The following is a 17,409-nucleotide window of genomic DNA, read 5'->3' as shown; positions in this document are numbered from 1 at the left end:
TTTGATCATATTTCATATTTTCGCCATGGTATTCATATTTCACTCACAGAGCCTTGTCTGATGCTGTGGGACTCAGCACAACTCTGCAACGCTTCAATACTGCCACCTGGTGGATGACCGGTGAGTTGCCAAACCGGATATGCCGGTTGGATCTCGGTGCGTCTCCTAATTACGTCCGGCCACTCGCATATCATCCCAGGATCTATAGCCACACACCGTGGATATGGATCGCTGCCATAACTCAATAATCGACATGATTTGGGCGTGTATTAGTATTATACAAACCGGAAATGGATCGCCTCGATCCCCATCAAATAACTGGGATCTGTTTGCTCCAGTATCATCGCCCAACGGTAAGAGGAGGCTGCCGTGACTTTCATCGTTTTTGTTTATTATTATCGATGCAAACTGCTCTCTGATCTATATATCACCCATACTACATAAATCATTTAACGACGATCACGGAATTATAAACGACCCCCCCCCCCCCCCCGTTCACCCGCGCATGATCAGTCATAACGTTTAGGACCATGTACAGTTGAAATTTTTAATATAGCGTGGATCGGTATCAAACAGCATTTGATAATCTAATATATGCATTTATGCCTATATCTCACGTTCTAGGAATTACTGCAGAAAACGATAAAAACATATTAATACTCTAGACGGTATTTACGTATGAATGTGTGAATGAAAAAGTTAAACGTTCCTACATCCTGAACGATAGATAATCGATGTTGAATGGGCCATAGTAATGTCAATTTAGCAATACAATTTAAAAAGTTATAGCCCTGCAAAGAAGGTAAACATCTCCATAGACTTAGACTGGTGGCAGTGATCAAACATTGATGGATATAAGCGTGGCAGTTAATGTGTTAAGGTATATTACATGGGATGGCATGCATAAATGCCTATTATTCCATCATTACCTTTCTTTGCAGGTTCAGGTTTGGCTTTCTCCTTAGGTTCCTTGGGAGCTTCTACTGCTGTAAAATCATGATGCAAAAGGGTGTCAACAGGTTATTTTGTAGTCTATTTTAACCACACAAGGTATTCAAAATAAACAAGAATAATTAAACAATATTTAAAGAGATTATGCCAATACCTTTCTTTGTGGGTTCTGGCTTGGCTTTCACCTTAGACTCTTTAGGAACTTCAGCTTCTGGACAAAATGTAAAACAAAAAGCTCTAATACAATCTTCAACATTATTAAGGTATATATAGATATGGGATAAACGCTAATAATTCCATCATTACCTTTCTTTGCAGGTTCAGGTTTGGCTTTCTCTTTAAGTTCCTTGGGAGCTTCTACTGCTATAAAATTATGATGAAAAAGGCTCAATGTGTGATTTTTGTAGTCACTCTCAAGTCCATAATGTATTAACAATTAATGAAAATGATTAAATAATAATTGATAGGATCATGCTATAGATACCTTTATTTGCAGGTTCTGGCTTGGCTTTCACCTTAGACTCTTTAGGAACTTCTTCTTCTAGACAAAATGTAAAACATAAAAACAAAAAGCTCTAATACAATCTTCAACATTATTAAGGTTTATTACATGGCGTTTTAACATTCGTCAAAATGCTTGATTGTGATTGGTCAATAGCGCTCGGTTGCCCCTAACAGCGGTAAATTATTTCTCGATAATTCACCGCTGCTACGGGCAACGCGCAATAATGACCGCTGTTAGCACTATGTGCCTCGGTGTTCCAGAACGCTGTGTCGGTCAATTCTTTTGTGACAATGACCTCGTAGCTATACATTATCCCTTACATATTACATGGGATGGTATGGGATAAATGCCAATTGCATCATTACATTTCTTTACAGGTTCACATTTGGCTTTCTCTTTAAGTTCCTTGGGAGCTTCTACTGCTATAAAATAACGATGAAAAAGGCTCAATGTGTGATTTTTGTAGTCACTCTCAAGTCCATAATGTATTAACACATTGGGTGCCAACAACGAGATAACTCGTTGTTGGCCGCCATGCATTGGTTGCCAATGACGAGTTTTCTCGTTATTTAATCGTTATTTCTTTTATTAGCGATATCCATTCATTTTTCATCCGTCCAGCCTGACATTATCATTGCGAATGGCTCTGAGCTCGAAAAGGGCAAATACCGCCCCCTATTGTCTCCCGGATGGTAATGCATATCATTGGATTGGAGTCGATGGGACTTGCATCAGAAAAAAGAACTCCGGTCCACATTTAACTTCTGGGGCATGCAACCTGATACTAGTGCATTCATTGAGGGGACTGGAAGCAGCATTGATTATCTGTTTCGGAGTATAACGTTGGATCAATAAACGCGATCGATATTTGGAATGGCGATCAGGAATTGGATTCATCTTTTTGCAGAACATCTGATCTGAGGTAAGGAATCTATTTGACCAGTTTTGGGGTAATCAGATGTTTTTTCACAGCGGTCACAACGTGTGTGTGTGTGTGTGTGTGTGTGTGTGTGTGTGTGTGTGTGTGTGTGTGTGTGTGTATGTGTGTGCGTGTATGACGTTAGCGCTGACCAGGTCATGGATAATCGATTTTTGAGCCCGCTTCTCTAGTGTGCATAAGTACACATATACTATCGATAATCTAGCATTTATTTGAAAACGATTCATAAATAGGCCGAAAAATTACAACGTGTTTTGTGTATTCCAGTAAAGAGCTATTTTCGCAGATTTGTCTGGAATCACTAGAAATCTTCAAAACTATACTCGTATTCAAAACGGTATAAAACGGAAATGTACTGATGAAAAAACAATCCGTTTCATACATGTTGACTGCAAGCAAGTCATTGATAAGCGACGGGTGTATTAGACACATAGCGATAATTTAAGATATAGTTTATGCGTTCGCAAATGTGCTCGTCCTCCCATTGATTAAGGTGCTGGCATCCAAGCGATAAATGGTCATATCCGGCTGGTAACCAATGTGTTAACAATTAATGGAAATGATTAAATAATAATTGAAAGGATCATGCAACTCAATGTACCTTTCTTTGCAGGTTCTGGTTTAGCTTTCTCCTTAGGCTCTTTAGGAAGTTCTGCTTCTGGACAAAATGTAAAACATAAAAACAAAAAGCTCTAATACAATCTTCAACATTATTAAGGTATATTACATGGGATGGCATGCATAAATGCCAATTATTCCATCATTACCTTTCTTTGCAGGTTCAGGTTTGGCTTTCTCCTTAGGTTCCTTGGGAGCTTCTACTGCTGTAAAATCATGATGCAAAAGGGTGTCAACAGATTATTTTGTAGTCTATTTTAACCACACAAGCAGTGATGCAGTGGTGGTACCACTCGGTACCACGCAGTCCTAGCAGTTTGCTGAGCAGAAGTGTGCGCACGGATGTGCACGCGCGCGCACACAAAAATGCGTTCACAACTTTCACTCTACTGTCGCGCCATGCGCCAAGTACCCGGCACTTATCACCTAGTCTTTGCATAGCATAACAAAGAAAGAGAAGTGCAAGACCAAAATACAAGCCCTGTGGGGGGTTTGCTTGAGCTGGTCTGTGCACACGCGAGGGAACATGTATGCGCGTGGCGTCCAGGCAGTTCTGATATTACGACTGCACCCCTGCACACAAGGTAAAATAAACAAGAATAATTAAACAATATTTAAAGAGATTATGCCAATACCTTTCTTTGTGGGTTCTGGCTTGGCTTTCACCTTAGACTCTTTAGGAACTTCAGCTTCTGGACAAAATGTAAAACAAAAAGCTCTTAATACAATCTTCAACATTATTAAGGTATATGGGATAAACGCTAATAATTCCATCATTACCTTTCTTTGCAGGTTCAGGTTTGGCTTTCTCTTTAAGTTCCTTGGGAGCTTCTACTGCTATAAAATTATGATGAAAAAGGCTCAATGTGTGATTTTTGTAGTCACTCTCAAGTCCATAATGTTTTAACAATTAATGAAAATGATTAAATAATAATTGATAGGATCATGCTATAGATACCTTTCTTTGCAGGTTCTGGCTTGGCTTTCACCTTAGACTCTTTAGGAACTTCTGCTTCTAGACAAAATGTAAAACATAAAAACAAAAAGCTCCAATACAATCTTCAACATTATTAAGGTATATTACATGGGATGGTATGGGATAAATGCCAATTGCATCATTACATTTCTTTGCAGGTTCAAGTTTGGCTTTCTCTTTAAGTTCCTTGGGAGCTTCTACTGCTATAAAATAACGATGAAAAAGGCTCAATGTGTGATTTTTGTAGTCACTCTCAAGTCCATAATGTATTAACACATTGGGTGCCAAAAACGAGATATCTCGTTGTTGTTCGCCATGCGTTGGTTGCCAATGACGAGTTTTCTCGTTATTTAATCGTTATTTCTTTTATTAGCGATATCCATTCATTTTTCATCTGTCCAGCCTGACATTATCATTGTGAATGGCTCTGAGCTCAAAAAGGGCAAATACCGCCCGCTATCGTCTCCCGGATGGTAATGCACATCATTGGATTGGAGTCGATGGGACTTGCATCAGAAAAAAGAACTCCGGTCCACATTTTACTTCTGGGGCATGCAACCTGATACTAGTGCATTCATTGAGGGGACTGGAAGCAGCGTTGATTATCTGTTTCGGAGTATAACGTTGGATCAATAAACGTGATCGATATTTGGAATGGCGATCAGAAATTGGATTAATCTTTTTGCAGAACATCTGATCTGAGGTAAGGAATCTATTCTACCAGTTTTGGGGTAATCAGATGTTTTTTCACAGCGGTCACAACGTGTGTGTGTGTGTGTATGTGTGTGCGTGTATGACGTTAGCGCTGACCAGGTCATGGATAATAGATTTTTCAGCCTGCTTCTCTAGTGTGCATAAGTACACATATACTATCGATAATCTAGCATTTATTTGAAAACGATTCATAAATAGGCCGAAAAATTACAACGTGTTTTGTGTATTCCAGTAAAGAGCTATTTTCGCAGATTTGTCTGGAATCACTAGAAATCTTCAAAACTATACTCGTATTCAAAACGGTATAAAACGGAAATGTACTGATGAAAAAACAATCCGTTTCATACATGTTGACTGCAAGCAAGTCATTGATAAGCGACGGGTGTATTAGACACATAGCGATAATTTAAGATATAGTTTATGCGTTCGCAAATGTGCTCGTCCTCCCATTGATTAAGGTGCTGGCATCCAAGCGATAAATGGTCATATCCGGCTGGTAACCAATGTGTTAACAATGAATGGAAATGATTAAATAATAATTGAAAGGATCATGCAACTCGATGTACCTTTCTTTGCAGGTTCTGGTTTAGCTTTCTCCTTAGGCTCTTTAGGAAGTTCTGCTTCTGGACAAAATGTAAAACATAAAAACAAAAAGCTCTAATACAATCTTCAACATTATTAAGGTATATTACATGGGATGGCATGCATAAATGCCAATTATTCCATCATTACCTTTCTTTGCAGGTTCAGGTTTGGCTTTCTCCTTAGGTTCCTTGGGAGCTTCTACTGCTGTAAAATCATGATGCAAAAGGGTGTCAACAGATTATTTTGTAATCTATTTTAACCACACAAGCAGTGATGCAGTGGTGGTACCACTCGGTACCACGCAGTCCTAGCAGTTCGCTGAGCAGAAGTGTGCGCACGGATGTGCACGCGCGCGCACACAAAAATGCGTTCACAACTTTCACTCTACTGTCGCGCCGTGCGCCAAGTACCCGGCACTTATCACCTAGTCTTTGCATAGCATAACAAAGAAAGAGAAGTGCAAGACCAAAATACAAGCCCTGTGGGGGGTTTGCTTGAGCTGGTCTGTGCACACGCGAGGGAACATGTATGCGCGTGCACGTGGCATCCAGGCAGTTCTGATATTACGACTGCACTGCACCCCTGCACACAAGGTAAAATAAACAAGAATAATTAAACAATATTTAAAGAGATTATGCCAATACCTTTCTTTGTGGGTTCTGGCTTGGCTTTCACCTTAGACTCTTTAGGAACTTCAGCTTCTGGACAAAATGTAAAACAAAAAGCTCTTAATACAATCTTCAACATTATTAAGGTATATGGGATAAACGCTAATAATTCCATCATTACCTTTCTTTGCAGGTTCAGGTTTGGCTTTCTCTTTAAGTTCCTTGGGAGCTTCTACTGCTATAAAATTATGATGAAAAAGGCTCAATGTGTGATTTTTGTAGTCACTCTCAAGTCCATAATGTATTAACAATTAATGAAAATGATTAAATAATAATTGATATGATCATGCTATAGATACCTTTCTTTGCAGGTTCTGGCTTGGCTTTCACCTTAGACTCTTTAGGAACTTCTGCTTCTAGACAAAATGTAAAACATAAAAACAAAAAGCTCCAATACAATCTTCAACATTATTAAGGTATATTACATGGGATGGTATGGGATAAATGCCAATTGCATCATTACATTTCTTTGCAGGTTCAAGTTTGGCTTTCTCTTTAAGTTCCTTGGGAGCTTCTACTGCTATAAAATTACGATGAAAAAGGCTCAATGTATGATTTTTCTAGTCACTCTCAAGTCCATAATGTATTAACACATTGGGTGCCAACAACGAGATATCTCGTTGTTGTTCGCCATGCGTTGGTTGCCAATGACGAGTTTTCTCGTTATTTAATCGTTATTTCTTTTATTAGCGATATCCATTCATTTTTCATCCGTCCAGCCTGACATTATCATTGTGAATGGCTCTGAGCTCAAAAAGGGCAAATACCGCCCCCTATCGTCTCCCGGATGGTAATGCACATCATTGGATTGGAGTCGATGGGACTTGCATCAGAAAAAAGAACTCCGGTCCACATTTTACTTCTGGGGCATGCAACCTGATACTAGTGCATTCATTGAGGGGACTGGAAGCAGCGTTGATTATCTGTTTCGGAGTATAACGTTGGATCAATAAACGTGATCAATATTTGGAATGGCAATCAGAAATTGGATTAATCTTTTTGCAGAACATCTGATCTGAGGTAAGGAATCTATTCTACCAGTTTTGGGGTAACCAGATGTTTTTTCACAGCGGTCACAACGTGTGTGTGTGTGTGTGTGTATGTGTGTGCGTGTATGACGTTAGTGCTGACCAGGTCATGGATAATAGATTTTTCAGCCCGCTTCTCTAGCGTGCATAAGTACACATATACTATCGATAATCTAGCATTTATTTGAAAACTATTCATAAATAGGCCGAAAAATTACAACATGTTTTGTGTATTCCAGTAAAGAGCTATTTTCGCGAATTTTTCTGGAATCACTAGAAATCTTTTTGTATCTACTTTTTCTCCCCATTTATCTTTTTTTCTCCCTTCCCCAATTTTGTATTGTCCAATTCTACCCTCCCCTGTCTCGAACGTTGTTAGGCCATGCCTCTCACAAGCCGGCTGCAATGTGGACGAAGCCTTGCATCACGTGTCCCTTCCGGTACTCGAGGAGGCAGCCGTCGCATTTTTTCACCTGCACAGCGCGATCTCTCAGCGGCGAAAGTCTGCATGGGAGGGACACGCCGCCCCCGTCGCTTCCTGATTCTACTGCGCAGGCGCACCAACCGACCTGTAGGAGTCGCTGTCCACAACGTCCGATCCCCACCCACCAGCTTCCCACCCCCTAATACTGCCAATTGTATTAGTATGAACGACCAGCCAAGCTGGTAGCAACGCCGAGAGCTGGGCTCGAGCCTTGCCCACTGTGCCACCTAGCCGCCCCGAATCACTAGACATCTTCAAAACTATACTCGTATTCAAAACGGTATAAAACGGAAATGTACTGATGAAAAAACAATCCGTTTCGTACATGTTGACTGCAAGCAAGTCATTGATAAGCGACGGGTGTATTAGACACATAGCCATAATTTAAGATATAGTTTATGCGTTCGCAAATGTGCTCGTCCTCCCATTGATTAACGTGCTGGCATCCAAGCGATAAATCGTCATATCCGGCTGGCAACCAATGTGTTAACAATTAATGGAAATGATTAAATAATAATTGAAAGGATCATGCAACTCGATGTACCTTTCTTTGCAGGTTCTGGTTTAATACAATCTTCAACATTATTAAGGTATATTACGGGATGGTACGGGATAAATGCCAATTATTCCATCATTACCTTTCTTTGCAGGTTCAGGTTTGGCTTTCTCCTTAGGTTCCTTGGGAGCTTCTACTACTGTAAAATCATGATGCAAAGGGTGTCAACAGGTTATTTTGTAATCTATTTTAACCACACATGGTATTAAAAATAAATAAGAATATTAAACAATATTTAAAGAGATTATGTCAGTACCTTTCTTTGTGGGTTCTGGCTTGGCTTTCACCTTAGACTCTTTAGGAACTTCAGCTTCTGGACAAAATGTAAACAAATTTTAATTAAAATCTCTAATAGAATCTTCAACCTTGGTACATTACAGCTGGTGGTACTTGATACATACAGTATAGCAATTATTCCATTACCTTTCTTTGCAGGTTCAGGTTTGGCTTTCTCCTTAGGTTCCGTTTGAACTGCTGAAAAACCACAATGAAAAAGGCTCAACGTGTGATTTTGTAGTCACTCTCAAGTATAATGTATGAACAATTAATGGAAATGATTAAATAATAATTGAAAGGATCATGCAACTCGATGTACCTTTCTTTGCAGGTTCTGGTTTAGCTTTCTCCTTAGGCTCTTTAGGAAGTTCTGCTTCTGGACAAAATGTAAAACATAAAAACAAAAGGCTCTAATACAATCGTCACCATTATTAAGGTATATTACAGGATGGTACGGGATAAATGCCAATTATTCTATCATCACCTTTCTTTGCAGGTTCAGGTTTGGCTTTCTCCTTAGGTTCCTTGGGAGCTTCTACTGCTGTAAAATCACGGTGTAAAAGGGTGTCAACAGGTTATTTTGTAGTCTATTTTAACAACACAAGGCATTAACAATAAATAAGAATAATGAAACAATATTTAAATAGATTATGCCAGTACCTTTCTTTGCAGGTTCTGGCTTGGCTTTCACCTTAGGCTCTTTAGGAACGTCTGCTTCTGATGAAACTGTGAAAAATGAAATGCTTAGCTCTAGTCATCAAGGTTATCAAGGTACATCACATGAGATGGTACAGGTTGACAGTAACACTTTCATCACAGTACAGCAATAATAACGAGTCTCTAATGAGGAATAGACCCTTTACAATGTCATCTTGTAGGCAAAACTCTGCTTGCTTCTGAAGCCGCGCCACATGCACATCCCTTGGGAGGAGAAGCCCCAGGGACATGAAGGGGGTGTATGGACAGGTCGTTGGACGTTGCATGGTTTCACTTCGTGTGCACTGTCATGTGATTGTCATTATAGTCTTGAGCTACCTTCTCATTGTTTCTGTTGCCACTTTGCACACATTACACCCACACCGTTTGTAAATTAGTATTGTATTGTGTATTTTCTGCTGCTATTCTTTATGCTATTTCTATTGCTTTTCATTGATGTTTATTGATGTCGCTGCTACAAGGCAGAATCATTTCACTTGTTTATGCTGTACAGTATTGAAGATGTGACAATAAATCTGAATATGAATCTAGTGTACAGTAGCTCCTAGTTAGCCACAAACTAATGCAATGGGGTCAGCTGAAGCTCACTGATATCTACTTTGTAGACAGGCGCTCGACCCCACTGATTTTGCATTGGTTTGTGGATAACTAGCCGGAGCTGGTATGAGGAAGTATGAGGAACAGCTTGGATTGTGCCGAGAAAGGATTCTACCATCAACATCATCATTGGTAAGTAAGAAATAGGGCTAGGGTTCCACAAATCCGATGCTGAATTAGTTATTTCCTAAAAGGTAATAAGCACATCTCTGATATAAGCTCTAGATTTGAAGAGGTCCTTCTGCATGATTGCATGTGGGAAACACAATTTTACAGATTTGCCAATTAATTCAACCAATCAATAAGTACAATTAGTTATAAGTATCAATTAGTTACATATTATTCTATGACTATTAGATGATTAAGAATGTATTTGTATGCATATACATAGTTACATACCTCTCTTTGTAAGCGGTCTTGCAGCCTTTTCTCTGAGTAAGTCTAGTTCAAGAAAAAAAAAATATTTGTCACGAAAATGAAATATAAAACTACCAATCACTTCATCAATGATATAATTTTGTATTGTTCTAATTGGGATTTGCAATCAGTCCACACCAGTAATGTGATGACAGGGAGAACAATTAAAAGGCTTTGAAAGCCTCGGATTGGCTTACGTTTTAGTGGCACTTTGACCTCTTTACGTGTTGCAGGTTCTACAATGGAACAATGAGAGTGTTAGTGCATACATATTGAAATATAAACATAATCTAATTTATATTCGTATAATTATTATAATTATATAATCAGAAAAAGTTGTCTTAAACAGCACATAAACCCAATGAAACTCAACATATTTGACTAAAATGCCATGCTAATATCAGAAAATGTCCTGAAAGGTTGCTCTGTTGTTCCTTAACACTTTCAGCGCCAGCCATTATCTCCATCCTTGTATTCAATGGGCCACGCTTTAAAAGATAGGCATGTTCACTGTGCATCACGATGTTTGCAGAGCTATATCTATATTCTATATTATAGCTATGGAGACAATACTATGGCACATTTGACAGTCACTATCTCTCGTCCAACATGTAAAAAAAGAGTAAATTTTCACGTTTGCGTGTTATCCCGTGGTGAATATTGTATAGTTTCAAAGAGATCCTGGATAATTCCTGGAAGCTGCGTTATGGAGCATTATGTGAATTTTGCTAAAGGCGTTCGCATTGCTCCCCTGGACACGTTACTATTTCCAAATCAAAGGTATATAATAGGTATTATGTTTCATCATGAATGCATCGTCGAATGGGTAGTTTTTTGATGCTCCGATTGTCAGCAACAGCATACGTTTTGGAGTACGTTACATATTATGATTGTTGCGATCGATGTGAAATCATTGTTGGATCAAAGTAGGATTATAGTTTACCTTTACTAGGAGGTATCCCAAAAAGAATATTCCAATTGTCTGATCACGATTTCCAGTATTGATGTCCATCGGGTCCCTGACATGAAATGGCACAACATATGCATGAAGTGTGCTGAACGCGCTCCAAAGTGCTCGGATGAAGCGATTCACTCGCCTGAGTCCAAATTCTCCGCCCGGACTATATATAATGTAACACACAGTGTGAAATAAGGTTTCAAAGCGTGGGCGATACTGCCACCTAGCAGGATTCGGCCGGCATTGCACTCTCAGCGTCTCAGAATGAGTCCCAATGATACACGAGGTCCGTGAGACGGTATAGAATAAAAAAATCGAATAAAAGAAAAAACTATGAAAACTATCGAAAACCCGACTATGCTCGGGTTCTGGCACTCAACGGTTGGCGAGATAACCCGACTATAGTCGCGGTTGGCCGTGAATGAGTTAATATGGTGTCTAAAAATTTACAATTGTATTATATGATAATGCAAAACCTTTCAGAAAACTAGTGATTGATTGATTGATTGATTGAAAATGTTATTAACAGATTGCAATACAGTACGGCTCAATACACACAATTGTTAACTCTTTCTGCGCCAAAAAAGTTATATCTCGTGTTTCGCCGCCAACACTTGAGCGCCAAAAACGTAATATATAGTTTTTTAGATCCTTTGATATTTTTCCTTTGATCCTAAACACTCGGCCGGAGCTCCCTGGGTCTCCCTGGCACATCTGCCTACGTTGGAATTGCAATGACGATCGAATCTCACCAGGTGGCAGTATCGCCTACCTTTTGAACTGGGATAGTTTAGTGTGGGGACTGTCTGTCCTGATTCCTGTCTGTCCTGATTCCCTCCGAGGGGAAGGAGTTCTTGCAGAGCAATCGCTCTGAGATTTTATCGCCTATCGTTTCCCGTATACACAAGTATACACATATACACGAGTAATCGTGATCGCGATGGGATCACTGGGATTATTCTTTTTGGAGTACCTTCTGGCTAAGGTAAAGTCTATTCTATGTCTATTTTACCGAACCTAAAACATGTTTTTGTACCGATCACAGTGTCGTATTTTACTGGACCTAAAACATGCTTTTGGTAACAATCGCAGTTTCTTTTTTTTTTATCTACTTTTTTCTCCCATTTTCTATTTTTCTCCCATCCCAATTTTCGTATCGTCCAATTCTACCCTCCCCTGTCTCGAACGCTGTTAGGCCATGCCTCCCACAAGCCGGCTGCAATGTGGACGAAGCCTTACATCACGTGTCCCCTCCGGTACTCGAGGAAGCAGCCGTCACATCTTTTCACCTGCACAGCGCGATCTCTCAACGTCGGGGGTCTGCGTAGGAGGGCACGCCGCCCCCGTCGCTTCCTGATTCTGCTTCGCAGGCGCACCAACCGACCTGTAGGAGTCGCTGTCCACAACGTCCGATCCCCACCCATCAGCTTCCCACCCCCTAATACTGCCAATTGTATTAGTATGAACGACCAGCCAAGCTGATAGCAATGCGGAGAGCTGGGCTCGAACCCAGCGTATCCTGCATTGGTGGTGAGCGCCTTGCCCACTGCACCACCTAGCCGCCCTAACAATCGCAGTTTCGAGTTAAACCCCCCCCCCCCCCTTGATGATTTTGTGAAGACACACATGTATATGGTATATACCTTTGATTTGGAAGTATTTGGGGTTTCAGGCGAGCAACCTGAACGATTTGGGCATAATGCATATAACGCGCCATATCTCGCTATCTATGAAAAAAGACTGGATTCTTCTGGAAAGGGGCGATGTTTAGCATGGAATAGCGCACAAACTACAGTATGTAGAAATTAACTGATTAGTCAGTCTTGGACTATAAACAATGCCTGTCAAATGAGCCATACTATTGTCTCCATAGCTATAATACAGAACACGCGATGGGTCCATCGCTAAAATGGTCAATAACGCTGGCACCATTGGGTAAAGATGGGAAAAGAGCGTGGCAGTCAATGAGTTAAGGGGATGCAGACCAGAGAAATACTTTCGTCTTGTTTACATCAGGGTCCCCCATATTCAATTCATCATAACATTTATGACATACAGATATACAGTACTGTTACATCCATTCCAGACATTTCTGACATACAAGATATACAAATATACAGTACTGTTTATTTACAGTGACACTAGTGTTAGTAAATTGTGGTGGTTTTCATGGGTTTATGTGGTGTATAAGACAGATACAGATACACTGAAAGCCTATCACAGTTGTGAATTTGCAAACATTTAATAAAATAAATACAACTTTTTTTAAAACAAATTTTACAGCAATATAAACCATACATTGTAAAACATGAAAAGTAATTTGACTAAATGTTTGTATAAAGGCAAGAAGACTTGGATCCCATAATGTCAAAAACGTTGGTATTGTCCTTTAAGGCCATGGAACAGCAGCAAAAGCTATACAGTACATTACCTGTTTTTGTAACATTAAGATGTGCCTTTTTCAAGACAGGTTCAGCCTCCTTCTTGGCAGTTTTCACCTCCTTGATAGGCTTCTCGGGTTCTTCAACTTAAACACAAGGGAAATACGAGACATTTCAGGTTCAGTTACAATAGTAGACATGTTGCTTTATTGGTCAGATATACTAGGTTCATGGAGTTACCCGTTTTCTTCACAATGTGATGCTTCTTAGGTGGTTCTTCTTTTGTTTCCTCTTTTTTGTCCACCTTCTTTTTGGCTTCCTCTGAAAAAACATTACAGCATTCATTAACTATTCAAAATGCTGTAGCTCTTAAAAATAATACAAATGCTGAAACTGATTATAAATGCTTACAAAAACATTTATGGATATTGTGCAAACATTCATATAGCCTTTATAAACTATAAATAAACATAAATATCTATAGACTATCTATATAGGTCATTTATTCATTTATCATGAAATTGTAACACTATAAACCATTTGTTACATATTTTCTCATAGTTTATAAAAGCTATAAATGCAGATGTCCTTATAAGCAGTTACAATTAAGTTGTAACACAATAACGCATTTGTAAACCATTTAATAGTTTATAACGGCTTCATTATGTGATTGTAACTGTTAAAATGCCATTGCACATGATTTATAATCCAGTTGTGCTCTACAATGCATTTGTAAACTATAGTTTTGAAATGTTTTATAGAGTTGGTTCAGTGTGAAGTGTTACCATAATGCTATGACTTTTCAAAAATAGCAGTGCATGACATTTCTAAATGGAATTCATTTCCTACTTTGACTCTGGAACTAGTTTAGCACACAGCAAACTAGCACACACACTTAATTAATTGTTATATTTGGTAATGTGGTATTTAATATTGGTATAAAATCTTCACTTTTAGTGAGCATACAGCAGCATCTCTATAGCAGTTCATGAACAGTCAGTCACCAACATTCACTATTTGGGGATCAAGTCAAGTCAAGTCAAGAGTTTTATTTGTCACGGCATACAAGTATACAATGAAATGCGGGTGGTCTTGCCCGCAACGATGTGCAATAACATATAATAGAATCCAATAGACAACATTGTGCAATAAACAAGTTACATTTGTGCAATAAACAAGTAACATAGTAGGGCATATCGGTGTATGTTCATAAGTTATTTACAGAGCATGGAGGACATGCTAGGTCCTTTGGTAGTGCAATACACTGTTAGCTACGGATGAGGCTTTCTGTACATGCTAATTTATACAATCTCCGGTTATATTATACTATTTTTAAAGTGACCTTTCCTTAGTGGCCATAAGTGTGGGCGTGTGCAGCATGAGTGTGTGCTTGCTCATGTTAAAGTGGCTGCTAGTGTGTGAGCGTGTACAGTGTGTGTGTCGTGTGTGTGCTCATGTGTGCTTGTGTGTGGAGAGTTCAGTGTTCAAGGCTCTGATGGCCTGGGGGAAGAAGCTGAGCCGAAGTCTCTCTGTCCTAGTAGCTGGTGTTCGCAGGCGTCTGCCTGACCTCAGCAGCATGAACAGGCTGTTTTGATTGAATTGATTGATTGATTGATTGATTGATTGATTGATTGATTGATTGATTGAAAACTTTATTAACAGATTGCAGAATGGGTACAATACAGTACAGCTCAATACACACAATTGTTAAGGGGATGCAGACCAGAGAAAGACTTTCGTCTTGTTTACATCAGGGTCCCCCATTTTCAATTCATCAGGACATATATGACATACATGACCTACAGATAGTCAGTACTGCTACATCTATACATTCATGACATACCAGATTTGCAAATACAGTACTGTTTGTGATACAGAAGGAGTCAAGAAAAGGGAGTATATACATTTGACGTAGAAACTGTACATTGGAGGAGGTTGGGTGGGGGGGGGTTGGGTACATTGGGATATTGACAACCATACTGGGTAATTTACATTGGAGGTGGTTGGGGGGGGGGGGGGGGGCACACTGTATAAACAAGTAAAACTGTACATTGAGGGGGGGGGGGGGGGGGAGACACTGTACAAACAAACAAAATTGTACATTGAACTATTGACAAAACCATACTAGGTAAATGACTGTACATTGGAGGGGGTTGGGTTAGGATATTTACAGGGGCCAGTGTTGAATTGCAGTCTCCCGTAGGTGTCCCTTGAGAGAGGTTTTGAAAGTGGGTAGTGATCCACATTCCTTTACAGCTTTGGGTAGGGCGTTCCACATTGATGTGGCATAATTGCGAAACGTGTTTAGTCCCTTATTTGAGCCGAATCTGGGTTTAACATGATTTGTGGAGCTCCCTCTGGTGTTGTGATCGTGGTATTCACTGACCTTTGGGAAGTATTTTGACATGTACATGGGTACCTTGGTCGTGTAGTGTATCTTGTAGACCAGGCCCATTGCAAGTTGTTGTACTCTGTCGTCTACTCTAAGCCATCCTAGGTTGTCAAAGTGGGCAGGGGTGAGGTGGGTTCTAGGAGTAAGGTCAAGCAGTAGTCTGACCAGTTTGTTTTGAGATGTTTGTAATTTTGTTTTTAGCGCCTTTGAGGTGCTTTGGTACCATGAGGTGCAAGCATAGTCGTAGTACCCCTGAATGAGTGCTCCTGCCAGAGTCTTCAGGGTGTTCTTGTTTACCAGAGAGGAGATCCGGTACAAGAATCGAGTTCGTTGGTTGACTTTTTTTATTACATTGGATGCCATTTTGTCACAGGAGAGATTAGCCTCTAGGATGGAACCCAGGTAGGTAATTTCATCTTTCCTTGTGACAATATTGTCACCCACTGTAACTGAGAAGCCGTCGGTCTTGCTGAGTTTGTTATTTGAACCGAAGAGAATGGACTCTGTTTTGCCCATGTGTAATGATAGTTTGTTATCAGCGAGCCATATGCAGATTCTGCCTAGTTCCGAGCTGAGGGTTTTTTCAACCTGTAACTTGTTCTTGTCAGAGACCAGCAGGGCTGAGTCGTCCGCAAACAGGAACAAGTTGCAGTCACAAGCTGACGACATGTCATTTGCATAAATTAGGAACAGTAGCGGTCCTAGTAGTAGTTGTTGGGGTGGTGTGGGTCTCTCATTATTCTGCAGGCTCTGGATTTGCACCTCTTGTTGTATAGAACCTGCAGGGGTGGTAGTGCAATACCCGTGGTACGCTCGGCTGAGCGCACCACTCTCTGTAGGGCCTTCTTGTCCTGTGCCGTGCTGTTTCCATACCAGGCAGTGATGTTTCCAGTCAAGATGTTCTCTACAGCTCCGAAGTAGAAGGACTGGAGTATCTTCCCAGATACTCTGAACTTCCTTAACTGTCTCAGGTGGTAGAGGCGTTGCTTCGCCTTTTTTACGACTGAGTCTATGTGTGTTGTCCATGTCAGATCCTCTGCGATGTGGACCCCCAGGTACTCCATGATCTGTAGTTAGAGTACCACCACTGACTTTTATTTAGAAAAGACAAGCTACCTGGTGCCCTGAATGGCTGCCTTCACCGTCGGTGTGTGTGAATGGATGAATGTGAGGCATAAATTGTAAAGTGTTTTGAGTGGTCGGCAGACTTGGAAAAGCGCTATAAACAGTAAATGCAGTCCATTTACCATTCTGTGTCAGTTTTTTCTAGAAGTGTTTTTGCCTGTTTCCTATTATTGATATTTAGAGCCAATTATTGATATTGACTGCTACTAAACTCCAATGGAATAAAATGTGTAAAATGTTAAAGCAAAGCTTAGGGTCCAGCTACACTGATCTGTTTTGTCTGTCCATCAACGTTTGTTTTTAATTATTTTTCAATGAGGAGTATCCGTTTGTTGGACAGCGCTGACGATGTGTCCGTCTCTGCCAGACTTGTGTCCGTTTTGCCAGACAGAAAAGTTCAGAGACAATGAACTTTAGGAACTGGATAAGTTGCAGCTGTTATTACTGCAATTACTTGGGTTCTAATATAAAAAACCAATGGACTGTAATACCTTCCATCAAATGTCTATCCGTTCATTGAT

At 40.0% G+C, this 17,409-nt stretch overlaps 1 protein-coding gene across 1 annotated transcript in view; it reads right to left on the bottom strand.

Moving 5' to 3' along the window:
• LOC311225822 (uncharacterized protein) overlaps positions 1–17,409 on the bottom strand; it is a gene marked incomplete at its 3' end in the record, with an annotated part of 89,858 nt that overhangs the window by 13,822 nt on the left and 58,627 nt on the right. The window contains exons 28-51 of the mRNA XM_084311216.1: positions 13,612–13,692; positions 13,422–13,517; positions 10,230–10,268; positions 10,015–10,056; positions 8,962–9,027; positions 8,786–8,842; positions 8,621–8,677; positions 8,449–8,499; positions 8,282–8,338; positions 8,108–8,164; positions 6,257–6,313; positions 6,079–6,135; positions 5,934–5,990; positions 5,437–5,493; positions 5,271–5,327; positions 3,973–4,029; positions 3,795–3,851; positions 3,650–3,706; positions 3,164–3,220; positions 2,998–3,054; positions 1,436–1,492; positions 1,258–1,314; positions 1,106–1,162; positions 930–986 (exon numbers count right to left, since the gene is read on the bottom strand). Of these exons, the coding sequence (XP_084167342.1) occupies positions 930–986; positions 1,106–1,162; positions 1,258–1,314; positions 1,436–1,492; positions 2,998–3,054; positions 3,164–3,220; positions 3,650–3,706; positions 3,795–3,851; positions 3,973–4,029; positions 5,271–5,327; positions 5,437–5,493; positions 5,934–5,990; positions 6,079–6,135; positions 6,257–6,313; positions 8,108–8,164; positions 8,282–8,338; positions 8,449–8,499; positions 8,621–8,677; positions 8,786–8,842; positions 8,962–9,027; positions 10,015–10,056; positions 10,230–10,268; positions 13,422–13,517; positions 13,612–13,692 (1,401 nt within the window). The remainder of the gene's footprint in view (positions 1–929; positions 987–1,105; positions 1,163–1,257; positions 1,315–1,435; positions 1,493–2,997; positions 3,055–3,163; positions 3,221–3,649; positions 3,707–3,794; positions 3,852–3,972; positions 4,030–5,270; positions 5,328–5,436; positions 5,494–5,933; positions 5,991–6,078; positions 6,136–6,256; positions 6,314–8,107; positions 8,165–8,281; positions 8,339–8,448; positions 8,500–8,620; positions 8,678–8,785; positions 8,843–8,961; positions 9,028–10,014; positions 10,057–10,229; positions 10,269–13,421; positions 13,518–13,611; positions 13,693–17,409) is intronic.

This window comes from Notolepis coatsorum (assembly GCF_963971535.1).
Source record: "Notolepis coatsorum genome assembly, chromosome: 3".
NCBI classification, from domain to species: Eukaryota; Metazoa; Chordata; class Actinopteri; order Aulopiformes; family Paralepididae; genus Notolepis; species Notolepis coatsorum.
Note: the sequence above shows the minus strand (reverse complement) of the source record. Positions and strands in the feature narration are given on the sequence as shown.